The 16,975-nt window shown below is 56.4% G+C and overlaps 3 protein-coding genes across 9 annotated transcripts in view; 2 read left to right on the top strand and 1 right to left on the bottom strand.

The window, feature by feature from the left end:
• The window catches only part of CARM1 (coactivator associated arginine methyltransferase 1), a 51,563-nt gene extending 44,315 nt beyond the window's left edge, over positions 1 to 7,248 (top strand). For 2 of the 4 annotated variants that reach the window (XM_016935026.4, XM_016935028.4), the window contains exons 7-16: positions 568 to 658; positions 857 to 938; positions 3,746 to 3,831; positions 4,028 to 4,117; positions 4,583 to 4,720; positions 4,806 to 4,895; positions 4,982 to 5,094; positions 5,198 to 5,275; positions 5,523 to 5,591; positions 5,763 to 7,248. In XM_016935026.4, the coding sequence (XP_016790515.1) occupies positions 568 to 658; positions 857 to 938; positions 3,746 to 3,831; positions 4,028 to 4,117; positions 4,583 to 4,720; positions 4,806 to 4,895; positions 4,982 to 5,094; positions 5,198 to 5,275; positions 5,523 to 5,591; positions 5,763 to 5,905 (980 nt within the window). In that variant the 3' untranslated portion in view covers positions 5,906 to 7,248. The remainder of the gene's footprint in view (positions 1 to 567; positions 659 to 856; positions 939 to 3,745; positions 3,832 to 4,027; positions 4,118 to 4,582; positions 4,721 to 4,805; positions 4,896 to 4,981; positions 5,095 to 5,197; positions 5,276 to 5,522; positions 5,592 to 5,762) is intronic. The other 2 variants (XM_016935027.4, XM_063801186.1) reach the window with 1 other exon arrangement.
• Positions 6,341 to 12,861, bottom strand: YIPF2 (Yip1 domain family member 2). 4 transcript variants are annotated; one of them, XM_009434703.5, is made up of 10 exons: positions 12,760 to 12,861; positions 12,555 to 12,615; positions 11,974 to 12,134; positions 11,805 to 11,891; positions 9,857 to 9,944; positions 8,246 to 8,362; positions 8,006 to 8,172; positions 7,668 to 7,850; positions 7,445 to 7,580; positions 6,341 to 7,347 (listed from the first exon to the last, which is right to left on the bottom strand). In XM_009434703.5, exons 2-9 carry the CDS (start codon positions 12,583 to 12,585, stop codon positions 7,464 to 7,466), a joined length of 951 nt encoding a protein of 316 aa, XP_009432978.1. In that variant the 5' UTR covers positions 12,586 to 12,615; positions 12,760 to 12,861; the 3' UTR covers positions 6,341 to 7,347; positions 7,445 to 7,463. The 4 variants fall into 4 exon arrangements, with proteins under 4 accessions (XP_009432978.1, XP_054530049.1, XP_009432977.1 ...); XM_054674074.2 differs by having other exon boundaries at positions 6,341 to 7,364; XM_009434702.5 differs by having other exon boundaries at positions 6,341 to 7,364; positions 12,686 to 12,849.
• Positions 12,862 to 12,962: 101 nt separating this feature from the next.
• Positions 12,963 to 14,438, top strand: TIMM29 (translocase of inner mitochondrial membrane 29). Its single transcript, XM_524443.8, has 2 exons — positions 12,963 to 13,091; positions 13,189 to 14,438. Exons 1-2 carry the CDS (start codon positions 12,998 to 13,000, stop codon positions 13,875 to 13,877), a joined length of 783 nt encoding a protein of 260 aa, XP_524443.1. The 5' UTR covers positions 12,963 to 12,997; the 3' UTR covers positions 13,878 to 14,438.
• The last annotated feature ends 2,537 nt before the right edge of the window (positions 14,439 to 16,975 follow it).

The following is a 16,975-nucleotide window of genomic DNA, read 5'->3' on the forward strand; positions in this document are numbered from 1 at the left end:
CTGTGTGCTCAGACCAGGCAGGCCAAGTGGCCCATCCTGCCGGCTGGGTGCCTGTGCCAGAACCTAGGCAGTCCCTGTGGTGTGGATTTGGCTTCCCCCACCTGGCTCTTGGCCTCAACTGAGGTCCCCAGCGGCGTTGGGGTAGCCCGGGGCCCACCACCCTCCCTCTGTCCAGAGCAACTTTGCTATGCTTTCCCGGCTGCACACATGCACAGACGGCAGGGCCTGAGAGGCAGCGCCTGGCCACATCCCGGGCACTGCCTGCTTCCCCGTGAGTCTTTGGCAGGTCCCTCACACCTGCCAGGTCTAGTAATAGGACATAAAGATGAGCCACCAGCCTCCCAATCTCAGGTGGAATTCGTGAGCTGGTGCAGGTCAGGTACCCGTGGTGGTGATGAAACACTGATCAGAATAGGCGCTCGGTGCCACTGTCACAGGAGTGCAGGAACGAATGGATGACAGGCTGGGAGCACCCAGGGTTGGGGGTCTTGGGGTCCTTTGGAAGCTCTGCCAGGCAGTGTGGGATGTGTCACCTGACGCCAGCACCCCTCCCTGCCCCACTCCCAGGAAACATGTTTCCTACCATTGGTGACGTCCACCTTGCACCCTTCACGGATGAACAGCTCTACATGGAGCAGTTCACCAAGGCCAACTTCTGGTGAGTGTGCCCTGGGTGTCCCGCCTGGGCCCCACAGCCTGCCTTCTCAGGGACAGCCCCAGCTCCCCAGAGAGCCTGCACTCCTCTTTTTCTGAAAGACTTGGGCTAGATGAGGGCTGACTGGGAGAGAAGGCAGGGCTACCCCACCTGCCTCTTCTGCAGCCCTGACCTTGCTGTGGGGGTGGGGCCTGTCCACAGGTACCAGCCATCCTTCCATGGAGTGGACCTGTCGGCCCTCCGAGGTGCCGCGGTGGATGAGTATTTCCGGCAGCCTGTGGTGGTGAGTAGGGCCTCCAGGGTACTGCTGCAGTGATCACTTGCCATTGCTGTGCAGCTGTGCAGCCCTCAGGAAGCTACAGCCCCTCTCTGAGCCCTCTCCTCTGCCCTGCACAGCGCTCTCACAGAGATTTGGGCCAAAAGTGTCAATGCATGTAGACACTTAGCACACAGCAAACATGCAATACATGTGGACCATTGTTAGATGAGGCTAAGGCGGGGGGGCATTTAGGCTTAGGAGTTCAAGATCAGCCCGGGCCACACAGACGCCATCACTATTTTTAAAATTAAAATAAATAAATAATAAAAATAAAAAAGAACCATTACTAGATGAATTTATCCTTGGTGAGCTGATGTGATTTATTGATTGATTTTATTTGAGATTTTTGATACATAGATCCATGATTTAAAAATCAAAAGGAAAAAAAAGCTAGGTGCAGTGGGTCACACCTGTAATCCCAGCACTTTGGGAGGCCAAGGCGGGCAGATCACGAGGTTAGGAGATTGAGACCAACACGGTGAAACCCCATCTCTACTAAAAATACAAAAAATTAGCCAGACGTGGTGGCGGGTGCCTGTAGTCCCAGCTACTCAGGAGGCTGAGGCAGGAACCCGGGAGGCAGAGCTTCCAGTGAGCCGAGATCGCACCACTGCACTCCAGCCTGGGCGACAGAGTGAGACTCCGTCTCAAAAAAAAAGAAAAAAAAGTTCCATTTTATTCTGTTTTCCCCCTGCTCTTGATGTTTTTCATTCGTTTTGGGAGACTCTTAGACTATCTTGGATAATATCTCTTTAAACACTACGTCTGCCCCATTCTTTCTCCTTCTGGGATTCCAATTACGTGTACAGTGAACCTTTTCACCATATCTCAGATGATTGTTATACTCTTTGCTGTCTTTCCCATCCATTTTTTTCTCTCATTTTCTTTTTCTTTTTTTTTTTTTTTTTTGAGACGGAGTCTTGCTCTGTTGCCCAGGCTGGAGTGCTGTGGCATGATGTCAGCTCACTGCAACCTCCACTTTCCGGGCTCAAGCGATTCTCAGACTCCTGAGTAGCTGGGAGTACAGGCGCTTGCCACCACTCCCAGCTAGTTTTTTGTAATTTTAGTAGAGATGGGGTTTCGCCATGTTGGCCAGGCTGGTCTGAAACTCCTGACCTTAGGTGATCCACCCACCTCAGCCTCCCAAAGTGCTGGGATTACAGGCGTGAGCCACCATGCCCAGCGTGTTCAGTCTTTTGTGATATCACTGGGGAGTGAATGAGTGAAAAAAGCAGGAAATATTTTGGTGGTATTATGCAAATTTTGTATTATGATGAGGGTGCCTTGGAAGAGGCCACAGTTTGAGAAGGTGCTGCTTTATGGTACAGCCTTTGGTAATGTTAATGCAAGTCCAGTGGTTAGCCTCATTACCAATATGCTGCTGAACCACCCGTTAGCTTTTATTGTTTTTTGAAACAGGATCTCACTCTGTTCCCCAGGCTGGAGTACAGTGGCTCAATCACTTCATGGCTTACTTCAGCCTCGATCACCCAGACGCAAGTGATCCTCCTGCCTCAGCTTCCCAAGTAGCTGGAACTATAGGAGTGTGCCACCATGCCCAGCTAATTTATTTTTTTTGTAGATATGGGGCCTCACTGTGTTACTCAGGCTGGTCTTGAACTCCTGACCTCAGGTGATCCGTCCGCCTCGGCCTCCCAAAGTGCTGGGATTATAGGCATAAGCCACTGCACCTGGCGTTGAGCCTCTTATTATCGGCTTTCTGCTTGGTGTCTTAGCCTCTGATGCCCTGCCTCGCTCAAAGCTCAGGAGTTGGCCAATTTCACAAGCACACTGAGTGTGCACCGCCCACCTCGCCCTCCTGCACTTATTTCCCTTTGCTTTGACATCACAGCCCCTTGAGTCCGAGCTGCCTTGGTAACCCTGAGCTCCCATTTTGCTTTCCCCACCCAAGGAAGCTGCTGAAAGGTCGAGGTGGCCGTTTTCTGCCCTCCCCATGGGGAAAAGGTAGAGGCCAGAAAGGGCTCCCTCCAGAAAGGGCATTTCCCTCCTTTCCAGGAGCTTGATCCCCAAAATCCTGGCCGCTCTGGTTGGTCACCAGTGCTTCCAACAACTGGTTTATTCTTTTCTTTGGATTTTATTCGGTTTACATAGTTCATGGCAGGTGTGTTAGTTGGATATAAACATTGCTGGGAGTGGACAGCAGCACCAGTGTTGTTGTTGTTTTTAAGAGACAGGGTCTCCCTGTGTTTCCCAGGCTTGATTCACACTCTCGGGCTTAAGCGATCCTCCTGCCTCAGCCTCCTGAGTAGCTGGAGTTACAGACATACAATTCCACACCCAGCTAGCACCTAGTTCTTCAACTTGCTTTTTTGGTTAACTTGCTTAATGATTTAGCTTGGAGATCTTTCCCCATCTGTTCATAAAGAGCCTCTTCATTCTTTCTCACGTCCGCATGGTCTTTGATGGGAGAGCCATCACTGGTTTAATTAGATGGTTTCCAGTGTGTCGCTACCACGGACAATCTAATTATACATGTAAGTTTGTTGATGTGTTCATGTATCTGGAGGTTAAACTCCTGTAGTGCCAAATCTTTTATGTGGATAAACACTTGTCATTTGGAGAGCTGTCACCTAATTGCCCTCGGTGGCGTTGTGCCGGTTCCCCCTCCTCACGGCGTGTCTGGGAAGAGCAAGCTCGTTTTAGCTGCACAGCCTAGAAGCCGTGGGCAGACCTGGGGGAAGGGGCAGGGCTCTCCCCTCCCATGCTGGCCCTGGCGTCAGATGCCACGTCACACCTGTGGTCTCTCCCAGGACACATTTGACATCCGGATCCTGATGGCCAAGTCTGTCAAGTACACGGTGAACTTCTTAGAAGCCAAAGAAGGAGATTTGCACAGGTACTGGCACCCACACTCCATCCTCCCAGGCCTGGCTCAGGCCGAAGGTCAGGGCCACCCCTGGCTCCCGCCGGCATCCTGCCGTCCCAGGGCAGATGGTGGGCGGGGGCCCCAGGCCTCTGCACCTGGCACCCCCTCTTCTCTCTCGGCAGCGCCTGTCTGGCTTCCCCAGCAGCCACTGCCCTTTGCCTTCCAGGATAGAAATCCCATTCAAATTCCACATGCTGCATTCAGGGCTGGTCCACGGCCTGGCTTTCTGGTTTGACGTTGCTTTCATCGGCTCCATGTGAGTGCCGCAGAGCAGCCCGTGCTGCCTCCTCCCCACTCCCAGGGCTTCCTGCAGCTGCAACCTGACTGGGGGGGTGGAACATGGCTCCAGGTTCCACCATCCCTTCCAATGGGAGTGAGAGCCTGTCTCGGAGCAAGAGACTGTTGTGGGTGGGGTGTGTGTGTGTGTGTGTGTGTGTGTGTGTCCTGTGTTCCCAGTGTCTGTCCCTCATGGGTCTGTGTCTGTCTCTTGGCACATGTCAGGGTGAGTAGGGATCTCGTGGTTGCAGGCCCCTCATGTGTACATGTATGCCTGCTCATGTTTGTGTCTGGGACTGCCTGGGGGCCAGCCTGTCTCTGCTCCAGGGTCCCAGGGGTCCCTGGCAGAGGGGGCAGGTGCTTGGGGAGGACTCAAGGCATACAAGGTGGTGGCTCCAGTGGTGGCGCCGGCCCAGTCAAGTATGTGCCTGTCCCTGCTCCACAGAATGACCGTGTGGCTGTCCACAGCCCCGACAGAGCCCCTGACCCACTGGTACCAGGTGCGGTGCCTGTTCCAGTCACCACTGTTCGCCAAGGCAGGGGACACGCTCTCAGGGACATGTCTGCTTATTGCCAACAAAAGGTGCGACTACTCCCTGGGGCTGGTGGTGGTGGGCAGGGGTCCATCCGCCCAGCAGCTCATGCCACGGCCTGCACCCTCTCTGCAGACAGAGCTACGACATCAGTATTGTGGCCCAGGTGGACCAGACCGGCTCCAAGTCCAGTAACCTCCTGGATCTGAAAAACCCCTTCTTCAGGTAGGAGGGGCCCCTTGCCTGCACAGGGGGGGCGCCCCGGCCCTGCAACCCCCTTGCCCCTGCCCATGGCTCTGTCTCTGCCATAGATACACAGGCACAACGCCCTCACCCCCACCCGGCTCCCACTACACATCTCCCTCGGAAAACATGTGGAACACGGGCAGCACCTACAACCTCAGCAGCGGGATGGCCGTGGCAGGTGAGCAGGGCCCACCCCAATGCCCAGCCAACCCGGGAGGCCACCCTCACCGCAGGCCTGGCCCCTCTGCCTCCAGCCCTGACGTCTCCCTCTCTGGACACAGGGATGCCGACCGCCTATGACCTGAGCAGTGTTATTGCCAGTGGCTCCAGCGTGGGCCACAACAACCTGATTCCTTTAGGTGAGTGTCCCCCAGGGCCAGGGGCAGCAGGGAGCCGTGCCCAGGACTGCCCAGGGGCCGGGAAGGGCCTGTGGCAACCAGGGTCGGCCTCTGCTTGGTCCTTTCACCTTTTCCTCTTCCTGGGGGCTCTCGGCCGAGGCTCTCCGTCCTCTCTGCCTCGCTCTGCAGCCTGCTGCTGCGCATGGGCTGGGTGGCTGGGGGCGGTGACGCCGTCTCCCTTCCTTCTTTCCTCCCTCTCGCTGCGCAGCCAACACGGGGATTGTCAATCACACCCACTCCCGGATGGGCTCCATAATGAGCACGGGGATTGTCCAAGGTAACGAGGGTGGCGGGGGCAGGGCCCGTGGGGGCCGAGCTAGCGTGTGAGTCGCCATCCTCTGTCCGGCCGCCCACCTGCCCTCTTGCCTGCCCTTTCTCTCTCTCTGTGACTCTGCCTGGGGGCTGGGCGGGCCAGGGCAGCCCCTCACTGCCATTGCCTGCTCCACAGGGTCCTCCGGCGCCCAGGGCAGTGGTGGTGGCAGCACGAGTGCCCACTATGCAGTCAACAGCCAGTTCACCATGGGCGGCCCCGCCATCTCCATGGCGTCGCCCATGTCCATCCCGACCAACACCATGCACTACGGCAGCTAGGGGCCCGCCCCGCGGACTGACAGCACCAGGAAACCAAATGATGTCCCTGCCCGCCGCCCCCGCCGGGCAGCTTTCCCCCTTGTACTGGAGAAGCTCGAACACCCGGTCACAGCTCTCTTTGCTATGGGAACTGGGACACTTTTTTACACGATGTTGCCGCCGTCCCCACCCTAACCCCCACCTCCCGGCCCTAAGCGTGTGTCGCTGCCATATTTTACACAAAATCATGTTGTGGGAGCCCTCGTCCCCCCTCCTGCCCGCTCTACCCTGACCTGGGCTTGTCATCTGCTGGAACAGGCGCCATGGGGCCTGCCAGCCCTGCCTGCCAGGTCCCTTAGCACCTGTCCCCCTGCCTGTCTCCAGTGGGAAGGTAGCCTGGCCAGGCGGGGCCTCCCCTTCGACGACCAGGCCTCGGTCACAACAGACGTGACATGCTGCTTTTTTTAATTTTATTTTTTTACGAAAAGAACCAGTGTCAATCCGCAGACCCTCTGTGAAGCCAGGCCGGCCGGGCCGAGCCAGCAGCCCCTCTCCCTAGACTCAGAGGCGCCGCGGGGAGGGGTGGCCCCGCCGAGGCTTCAGGGGCCCCCTCCCCACCAAAGGGTTCACCTCACACTTGAATGTACAACCCACCCCACTGTCGGGAAGGCCTCCGTCCTCGGCCCCTGCCTCTTGCTGCTGTCCTGTCCCCGAGCCCCTGCAGGTCCCCCCCCCCGCCCCCCAACTCAAGAGTTAGAGCAGGTGGCTGCAGGCCTTGGGCCCGGAGGGAAGGCCACTGCCGGCCACTTGGGGCAGACACAGACACCTCAAGGATCTGTCACGGAAGGCGTCCTTTTTCCTTGTAGCTAACGTTAGGCCTGAGTAGCTCCCCTCCATCCTTGTAGACGCTCCAGTCCCTACTACTGTGACGGCATTTCCATCCCTCCCCTGCCCGGGAAGGGACCTTGCAGGGACCTCTCCCTCCAAAAAAAAAAAAAGAAAAAAAAAAAAGAAAGAAAAAAAGAAAAAGAAAGAAAAAATAAATGAGGAAACGTGTTGCAGCACAGGCAGTTTTCTTCTCCTTCTGCTCCCCTGTTTCTCATACCCCCAAACTCAGATGCTGGAGCTCAGGCCTGCCGTGTGTGCACCCAGGCAGGAGCGGGCGCTGTCCAGGCTGGGCCGCCCCCTTGGCTCTCCCTCCTGTTCCAGGGGAGCCATAGGAGGGAAAGCAGGTGGCCCAGGGGGGATATGGGGGCCCCAGCCCTGTCCCAAAGCTCCCTGCTTGGCTGCCCCTCGCCCGCCTTTATATAAATTCTCTGAATCACCTTTGCATAGAAAATAAAAGTGTTTGCTTTGTAAGAAAAGTCTGGAAAGTAGCAGAATCATCTCAAGGTGTCAAAGGAGCCTTCAGTCATCGTCTGGGGGGCAGGACAGGCAGAGGGGCTGGTCCACTTAGGTGTTGCCTGAAAGAAAGAATTGTCTGGGAGTGGCCCCAGAACCTCTCGCCTTGACTGGGAGTGGGAGGGCAGCCCCCTTAGCCCAGCTGGGAATAGTCCTTACCTGTGGGACCCGGGCCTTCCTAGGAGGGGGCCAGGGACTGCGGCAAGGTAGGGGACAGCGCGATGTTTGAGGGCAGAGATGTGATTTGGGGTGGAGGAGCCACGTTCTCCGGAGGCAGCGACTGGAAGAAGTACAACTGCACAAGACCCCTGGGGTCAGAGGCAGGGCCAGCCCATGCCCCCCCAGCCCCTCGGCCCCACCTGTGGCCACCCCAGACCCGTACCTTACAGCCCATGGCCAGGAGGGCGTGGAGCAGCACGACCACGGACAGCAGCACCGTGGCCACCAGCCTGGTGTCCTCACGGACCACGGGCCAGAGGGTGAATACCAGCCCGGCGGCTGACAGGCCCAGGGCCAGCGCCCCAAAGAGCCACTGCAGCCAAGGCACAGGGATGAGCCACAGGACCTGGGAGCAACACAGCGGCAGGTGACCATGCCAGTCCCCACAGCCACCACCCACTCCGCACCAGGCCACCCTCACCACCATGGGAATGAGGCGGCAGGTGACCATGCCAGTGTCCCCACACAGCCACCACCCACTCCGCACCAGGCCACACTCACCACCATGGGGATGAAGACAAAGAGGGAGTAGCCGTAGATGCACACAGTCTCCAGGAAGGTGTAGGGCCCCATGCGCTCCTGGACACCCTTGCGCCACCGCAGGAAGCCCCACAGGGCCAGGGGCACCAGCCACGCATAGCAGTAGATGCTGATGCCTGCCACGGTCACTGGGGGCAAGGTGAGCAGTCACCCCCTGTACCCCAGGGCCCTGCCAGGCATTGGGCCTGCCCGTCTGCTTACCCTTGTGGAACTGGGGGCTGTAGTGGATGGAGGGGTCCCTCCTCTGGGCCAGCACCAGCGTCAGGTTGCCAGTGACGGCCAGGACGAAGGCCAACGTGGCACAGATCCAGAAGGGGCCTGGGGGTAGGGGGCACAGTCAGGGTCCCGGGCCCTGCACTCCCAGGACAAGCAGACATGTATCCTGACTGAACTGTGCTGAGACCCCAGCCTCTTCCTAAGCACCTTGCCTGACTCACCAGGACACCGGGGGCCTCCTGGTGGCTGAGCCCAGTGCTGGCTGTCAGTTCATCCCCCTCCCGGAAACACTCAGGACTGCACACCCTTGGCCTGTGTCTCACCTCATTGGTGCCAATTCCTCAACCCCTGTCACCTCCTCTTTGACTCTCTGACCCCTTCAGCCATGGGGAGCAGCCAGGCCCAGTTCTTGGCCCCTCCCATGTCTGCGTTCACCCGTAGTGTGACCTCCTTCAAGCCCAGGGCCTTATGCCTCCTCTAGAGCCCAGGGCTCTGCCCTGAGCACTGCAGGCTCCAGTTCAAGCTCCCGGATGGGCATCTCCGGCTTCATCCACACCCTTGCCCTCTGCCCTCACTGCCAAGCTGGTCCCGTGGATACGTGGCAACTCTATCCATCCCGTAGTCCAGGCAGAAATCCCTAGAGCCTGCCTCCGCTCCTAACCTCCCACTCCCCCCACCCCCACCTATCTAGCCACAAAGCCAGTCTCTTCTACTTCCCCAGCACGTTCCAGAATCCAGTGCCACTCTCCACATCCACAGTCCCCACCATGTGGCCACCTCCACCCCAGCCTCCTGGCTTCCGCCCTCGCCACTCATGATGGCGAGAGGGACCCCGAGAACACTTAAAGATCCATTCTCGGCCAGATAACAGTGACTCACACCTGTAATTCCAGCACTTAGGAGGCCGAGGCGGGTGGATCACCTGAGGTCAGGAGTTTGAGACCAGCCTGGCTAACACGGTGAAACTCCGTCCCTAATAAAAATATAAAAATTAGCCGGGCGTGGTGGCACGTGCCTGTAATCCCAGCCACTCAGGAGGCTGAAGCAGGAGAATCGCTTGAATGCGGGAGGGGAAGATTGCAGTGAGCTGAGATCACATCACTGCACTCCAGCCTGGGTGACAGAGTGAGACTGTCTCAAAAAAAAAAAAAAAAAAAAGATCTCTTCTTGCCACAGCATGGGAGGCCTGTGTGATCTGTCCCCTCGCCTGTGACCTCCCTGCAGCTCACTCGCTCCAGTGGTAATGCCGCCCTGCAGTTCATGCAAGTTCCTGCCATGAAGCTTACGTCGTTTCTGGAAGCCTCTTTTCCTAGGTCTCCCCCACCCCTCCTGTTGCCAACAAGGCTCATTCCCTCACCCTCCTCAGGGAGGCCTGCCCTGCTGCACCCTGCAGAACTGCAGGGCCGCTCCTCCTGTCTGCTCTGCTGCTCTCTACCCGGCACCCTCTGCAGTCCTTCATGTCTCTGTCTCCCTGAACAGCAGGTAAGTCACACTATCTGAGTGACTGATTTGTCCGCAGCTATACACTGGCATCTGCAACTCAGGCCACACTTGTTGAGTGATCCATCAAGGAACCAAATGCACAACCTCACTCACCATACAGATCCGGCCGATTCCGCAGATGGTGCCGCACAAAGTTGTGGCCAGGCCGGGGCAGCAGTGAGCCTTTGATCCGGTCCAGGACCTGGGGGCAAGGCCAAGGTCAAGGATGGAAGTCTGCCAGGAGCTTCTCCCTTGTCCTGAGAGGCTCCTTCCCTGCTGACCTCCACCCTTCTCTCTCCATGCCCCACCTGAAAGAACTCAGCCTTTCCCTCTCTTTTTTTTTTTTTTTTTCTTTTTTTGAGACAGAGTCTTGCTCTGTCGGCCAGGCTGGATGGAGTAGTGGCATGATCTCGGCTCACTGCAACCTCTGCCTCCCGAGCTCAAGCAATTCTCCTACCTCAGCCACCTGAGTAGCTGGGATTACAGGCATGTGCCACCACGCCTGGCTAATAGTTGTATTTTTAATAGAGACGGGATTTCACCATGTTGGCCAGGCTGGTCTTGAACTCCTGACCTCAGGTAATCCACCCACCTTGGCCTCCCAAAGTACTGGGATTACAGGCGTGAGCCACCGTGCCCAGCCCCCTCTTTTTTTTCCCTCTTTTTTTTTTTGTTTTGAGACGGAGTCTCGCTCTGTCACCCAGGCTGGAGTGCAGTGGTGCCATCTCGGCTCACTGCAAGCTCCGCCTCCTGGGTTCACACCATTCTCCTGCCTCAGCCTCCCAAAGAGCAGGGACTACAGGCGCCCGCCACCACCCCCGGCTAATTTTTTGTATTTTTAGTAGAGATGGGGTTTCACCGTGTTAGCCAGGATGGTCTTGATCTCCTGACCTCATGATCCTCCCACCTTGGCCTCCCAAAGTGCTGGGATTACAGGCGTGAGCCACCGCACCCGGCCTCAGCACCCCCTTTTTCTTTTTGAGACAGAGTCTCACTCTGTTCAGGCTGGAGTGCAGTGGCACGATCTTGGCTCACTACCACCTCCGCCTCCCAGGTTCAAGTGATTCTTGAGCCTCAGACTCCCGAGTAGCTGGGACTACAGGTGTGTGCCACCATGCCTGGCTAATTTTTGTATTTTTAGTAGAGATGGGGTTTCACCATGTTGGCCAGGCTGGTCTCCAACTCCTGACCTCAAGTGATCCACCGCCTCGGCATCCCAAAGTGCTAGGATTACAGGCGCCGACCACTGCACTTGGCTAATTTTTCTATTTTATTTTATTTTTTATTTAATTTTATTTTATTTATCTTATTTTATTTTTGAGACAGAGTCTCATTCTTTTTGCCCAGGCTGGAGTGCACTGGCGCGATCTTGGCTCACTGCAACCTCTGCCTCGCGGATTCAAGCGATTCTCCTGCCTCAGCCTCCAGAGTAGCTGGGATTACAGGCGCCCACCACAAAGCCCGGCTAATTTTGTTGTATTTTTAGTAGAGATGGGGTTTCACCATGTTTGGCCAGGCTGGTCTCAAACTCCTGACCTCAGGTGATCCACCCACCCAGGCCTCTCAAAGTGCTGGGATTACAGACATGAGCCACCCCGCACCCGGCAGTTTTTGTATTTTTGGTAGAGACGGGGTTTCCCCATGTTAGCCAGGCTGGTCTTGAACTCCTCAGGTTATCTGCCCACCTCGGCCCCCTTAAGTGCTGGGATTACAGGCAGGAGCCACTGCGCCCAGTCCATCTTTGGTCTTCTGCATATGCTGTTCCCTGTGCCTAGAACATATACTTCTGCTTCCCTACCCTATTCCCCAGGGAAGCCTTCTGTCTCCTTTAGGTCTCAGCCAATTCCTCACCTCCCCCAGGAGGCCTTTCTCTAACCCACCAGATTGTGTGTGACCCCTGTGTTCCCATAGTCCCGATCCATAACCAGTCCCACCATAACCCTTTGAGAGCACCACAGTTCGTTCACCAGCACCCACCATCACCAGCACCCTGCCCAGGGGAAGAGTGGCTGAACCCTGAGCATAACTCTGAGCCCCATCCCACCTGCCTCCCCAGCCTGACCTGTGAGGTGTCCACGTCAAAGAAGCTCTGATAGTAGCTGAAGGTCCAGAATCCGGGCTGCTGCCGCTGCTGCTTCTCCTGCAGGAGCTGCACATTGCGGGCATTCAGTGCCTGCCCGGAGAGCCTGGGTCAGCTGGGGGCTGCAAGGAGGCAGGACACAGGGACTCACCGCGGCCTTGTCACTCTCCTCCTCCACCTCATCCTCGGCTCCATAGCTGCCACCTGAGCCCACGGCCACAGCCACGTGCCCTTGTGGGGTCAGCTGATCGCTTCTGCTGGTGGTGGCTGCATCTGGGGTCTCAGCCAGAAGATTAGTGGCCTCCTCGAATTCTGTGGAGGAGGTATATGGGGGACACGCACGTTTGAGGGGTGGAAAGAACTCGACTGGGCCCAAGCTAAACCGATGCTCATCTGGGGGCGGAGGCTCTGCTGAGCCATTGATCTCCCCCAAGGTGGGGCCCAACTTCCTCAGTTTGGAGGCATCCGGAGGACATCTGTTCCCTTCCTCCTAAAGTGGAACTGCAACTTAGGGTTGACCCTGGGATGGGGTCAGGGTCTGGGGACGAGAGGCTCGGGTTTGAGGTCTGAGTTCAGGGCGGGGGCGGGGTTCGAGTCAGAGATGGGTCTCACTCCTGGGTCAGGGTTCACAGCCGCCTAGGCTTCGGGGTAGAGAAGTTGGAAGCCGCATGGGGGGGAGGTTCTGGCCCGGGGCGGGAGTGGGAGATCCGGCCACGTCGGGGCCGCACTCACCATGGAAGGTCAGCTCGTCGGCCGATGCCATGGTCGTTCAGGGGCGTCTCCGCATCCCTCGCTGAGGACAGAGACCGGTCAGGCACACTTCCCCCCCGCCCCCGAGCCGGTCCCTCGGCCCCCAGCCCTACCTGGCGACCAACTGCACCCACGGAGGCTTGAACTCGTCGTCCCGTCCCCACAGGTGCGCTCCGCCCCCCCTCACCTGAGGCCACCTGGGCCGGCGTGGCTGGGGCTCTCTGCGCCTGCGCGTCTCGCCTACGCGTCAGAGTCCAACCTACTCAGACCTGACAGCAACATCCGGCGCCTGTCCTCTTTCTATCCTCTCCCGTTGGGAAGCCACTTCCGGTAAAGTTGGCGCTTGCGCAGAAGAGACTCCCGGGCTCTTAACGTCGGGTATCAGGAGTTTCTTCCCGGAGCAAGGACTCCCAAGACGGAAGAGGATGGCCGCGGCGGCTCTGAGGAGATTTTGGTCCCGGCGCCGCGCAGAGGCGGGCGACGCGGTAGTGGCGAAGCCGGGAGTGTGGGCGCGGCTGGGTGAGTAGCGGCGGAAGGCGGCAGGGTGGGTGGCCGCCGCGGCAGGGTGGGTGGCCGCCGCGGCCGGATCACTCTTACCGCGCTCCTCTCCCCTCAGGGTCCTGGGCCCGCGCGCTGCTCCGGGACTACGCCGAGGCCTGCAGGGACGCGGCGGCGGAGGCTAGGGCCCGGCCGGGGCGCGCCGCTGTGTATGTGGGTCTGCTGGGCGGCGCGGCGGCCTGCTTCACGCTGGCGCCCAGCGAGGGTGCCTTCGAGGAGGCGCTGCTGGAGGCGTCGGGGACCCTCCTGCTGCTGGCGCCGGCCACCCGCAACCGCGAGTCCGAAGCCTTCGTGCAGAGGCTGCTCTGGCTGCGGGGCCGTGGCCGCCTGCGCCACGTCAACCTGGGGCTCTGCTCGCTGGTGTACGAGGCGCCCTTCGACGCCCAGGCCAGCCTCTACCAGGCGCGTTGCCGCTACCTGCAGCCCCGCTGGACCGACTTCCCCGGCCGGGTCCTGGACGTGGGCTTCGTGGGTCGCTGGTGGGTGCTGGGGGCCCGGATGCGCGACTGCGACATCAACGACGACGAATTCCTGCACCTGCCGGCGCATTTGCGGGTGGTCGGGCCCCAGCAGCTGCATTCCGAGACTAACGAGCGGCTCTTCGATGAGAAGTACAAGCCTGTCGTGCTCACCGACGATCAGGTGGACCAGGCGCTGTGGGAGGAGCAGGTCTTGCAGAAGGAGAAGAAGGACAGGCTCGCCCTGAGCCAGGCCCACTCGCTGGTGCAGGCGGAGGCCCCGAGATGAAACCCTGAGGCCCCCGAGTCCTGGCAAACTGCTTGCCTGGGGTGGTGCAGTTCTGAGTGTGCCTCACCTGCAGAACAGCTGAGACAGATGATGTGCAAAGTGTTTTCTCACTGGATTTGCACAAGTTTGGGGAGCCTTTCTGCCCCCCGTCTTTGTTCTTTATTAGCTGAAGCTAATTCAGAGCCAGAAGCTAACTCTGGGTCCGGGAGTTGGGGACAGCAGAACGACTTGACACATGTTCATCACTGGCAGAGCTGGTCATGAGCCTTTTATATAAGCCTTTTTCATCGGGCCTCAGAGGCCCTCCTTAAGGAGGTACCACATTGGTCAGGTGACTTGCAAACTCTTCTAAGGCCACTTAGATTTTCTTTTTCAAGTTTGGGTTGTGGCCTGGCATGGTGATGTCTGTAATCCCAGCAGTTTGCAAACTGAGGCAAGAGAATCGCTTGAGGCCAGGAGTTTGAGGCCAGCTAGAGTGACATAGCAAGACTCCGATGCTACAAAAAAGAATAATAATAGTAATTAACTAAATAAAATTTGAGCTGAAATGTTTTTATTCTATGACCTATTCTCTCTCGTTTATTATTATTTTTTTTTTTTTGAGACAGGGTCTTGCTCTGTTTTGCCTGCTGGAGTGCAGTGGCGCAATCTCGGCTCACTGCAACCTCTGCCTCCCAGGTTCAAGCGATTCTCCTGCCTCAGCCTCCTCAGTAGCTGGGATTACAGGCCTGTGCCAACATGCCTGGCAAATTGTTGTATTTTTAATAGAGATGGGGTTTCACCATATTGGCCAGGCTGGTCTTGAACTCCTGACCTCAGGTGATCCGCCTGCCTCGCATTTCCAAAGTGCTGGGATTATAGGAGTGAACCACCACACCTGGCCTTTCATTTTGATAAGTAACATTTTTGCCATTCCCAGCTCTTTGGAAGGCTGAGGTAGGAGGATTGCTTGAGATCAGGAGTTCAAGACCAACTTAGGCAAAATAGTGAGAGCTTTCTCAAAAACTAAAATATTTGGAAGGGTAAAGCAGGCAAATCATTTGAGCTTAGGAGTTCAACACCAGCCTGGGCAATATGGCAAAACCCCGTCTCTACAAAAAATACAAAAATTTACCAAAGGTGTTGAATGATAATTGAAAATATGTATACATAGAAAAATTAGCCAGACATGGTGGACCATGTCTGTAGTCCCAGCTATTCAGGAAGGCTGAGGTGGGAGGATCACCTGAGCCTGGGAGTTCAACGCTGCAGTGAGCCACGATCGTGCCACTGCACTCCATCTTGGACAACAGAGTGAGACTGTCTCAAAAAGTAAAATAAGTGGATGGGCACGGTGGCTCAAGCCTGTAATCCCAGCACTTTGGGAGGCCGAGGCAGGTGGATCACGACGTTAGGAGATGGAGACCATCCTGGCTAACACGGTGAAACCCCATCTCTACTAAAAATTCAAAAAAATTGGCCAGGCGCGGTGGCTCACGCCTGTAATCCCAGCACTTTGGGAGGCCCAGTCAGGTGGATCACGAGGTCAGGAGATCGAGACTATCCTGGCTAACATGGTGAAACCCCGTCTCTACTAAAAATACAAAAAATTACCCGGGCGTGGTGGCGGGCACCTATAGTCCCAGCTACTCAGGAGGCTGAGGCAGGAGAATGGCATGAACCTGGGAGGCGGAGCTTGCAGTGAGCCAAGATTGCGCCACTGCACTCCAGCCTGGGCGACAGAACAAGACTCCGTCTCAAAAAAAAAAAAAAAAAAAATAGCTGGGCGTGGTGGCAGGCATCTGTAGTCCCAGCTACGCAGGAGGCTAAGGCAGGAGAATAGCGTGAACCCGGGAGGTGGAGCTTGCAGCAAGCAGAGATTGCACCACTGCACTCCAGCCTGGGCAACATAGTGAGACTCCAACTCAAAAAAATAAATAAATAAGTAACATTTTTGTTTTGATTTTTAAAAGTTTTTATTTTTAAATATAGTCTCAAAGAAAATTGGAAAAATAATAGAGACTGGTTTTTTTTTGCGACAGAGTTTCGCTCTTGTTGCCCAGGCTGGAGTGCAGTGGCACTCACCCCAACCACCGCCTCCTGGGTTCAAGCGTTTCTCCTGTCTCAGCCTCCCAAGTAGCTGGGATTACAGGCGCATGCCACCGCGCCCGGCTAATTTTTGTATTTTTTAGTAGAGATGAGATTTCATCATGTTGGTCAGGCTGGCCTCAAGCTCCTGACCTCAGGTGATCCGCCTGCCTCAGCCTCCCAAAGTGCTGGGATTGCAGACGTGAGCCACCATGCCCGGCCCTCGTTCCCTATTAAAAATACAAAACCAGGCAATTGACAGTGTCGTGACTATTGGGATGTTACAGGGAAGTTTTTTGTAAAACAACCTGTTTACCAGATGAGCATTGTAAGTTACTGGAGGTGGCTTGGAAGGATAAAGCATTTTCTGGTCTGGAAATCTATATGGAATCATAGATTCTGGTTATGTTGTACTTCAGTAACCCTGAAACACAGAATTCTATGAAAAGAAGTAAGTTAGTGTACACAGCTGGTACTTAGCTAGGTTATGGTAAATTGTATTTTTGTTGTTGTTGTTGTTGAGACAGAGTCTCACTCTGACACCCAGGCTGGAGTGCAGTGGCACCATTTCGGCTCACTGCAACCTCTGCCTCCCAGGTTCAAGTGATTCTCTTGCCTCAGCCTCCTGGGTAGCTGGGATAACAGGCATATGCCATGATGCCCAGCTAGTTTTTGTATTTTTAATAGAGATGGGGTTTCACCATGTTGGCCAAGCTGGTCTCAAACTCCTGACCTCAAGTGATCCTCCCACCTCGGCCTCCCAAAGTGCTGGGATTATAGGTGTGAGCCACTGCGCCTGGCCAATTTTTTTTTTTTTTTTTTTTGAGACAGAGTTTCACTCTATTGCCTAGGCTGGAGTACAGTGGCATGATCTCGGCTCACTGCAGCCTCTGCCACCTGGGTTCAAGCGATTCTCCTGCCTCAGTCTCCCAAGTAGCTGGGATTACAGGCATCTGGCACTGCGTCCGGCTAATTGTTGTATTTTTAGTAGAGACGGGATTTCACTATCTTGGCCAGGCTGGTCTTGAACT

The sequence above is a fragment of the Pan troglodytes genome, chromosome 20 (genome assembly GCF_028858775.2).
Source record: "Pan troglodytes isolate AG18354 chromosome 20, NHGRI_mPanTro3-v2.0_pri, whole genome shotgun sequence".
NCBI lineage: Eukaryota > Metazoa > Chordata > Mammalia > Primates > Hominidae > Pan > Pan troglodytes.

What these genes read in the sequence shown, in the direction of transcription:
- YIPF2 (XM_009434703.5), bottom strand. Translation starts at nt 12,585, where the DNA reads ATGGCATCGGCCGACGAGCTGACCTTCCATG. An exon ending in CGACGAGCTGACCTTCCATG is followed by an intron (nt 12,135 to 12,554) that starts GTGAGTGCGGCC and finishes CCTCCTCCACAG; the next exon opens with AATTCGAGGAGGCCACTAAT. An exon ending in GAATCGGCCGGATCTGTATG is followed by an intron (nt 8,363 to 9,856) that starts GTGAGTGAGGTT and finishes CCCTACCCCCAG; the next exon opens with GCCCCTTCTGGATCTGTGCC.
- TIMM29 (XM_524443.8), top strand. Translation starts at nt 12,998, where the DNA reads ATGGCCGCGGCGGCTCTGAGGAGATTTTGGTCCCGGCGCCGCGCAGAG. An exon ending in GGGAGTGTGGGCGCGGCTGG is followed by an intron (nt 13,092 to 13,188) that starts GTGAGTAGCGGC and finishes CTCTCCCCTCAG; the next exon opens with GGTCCTGGGCCCGCGCGCTG.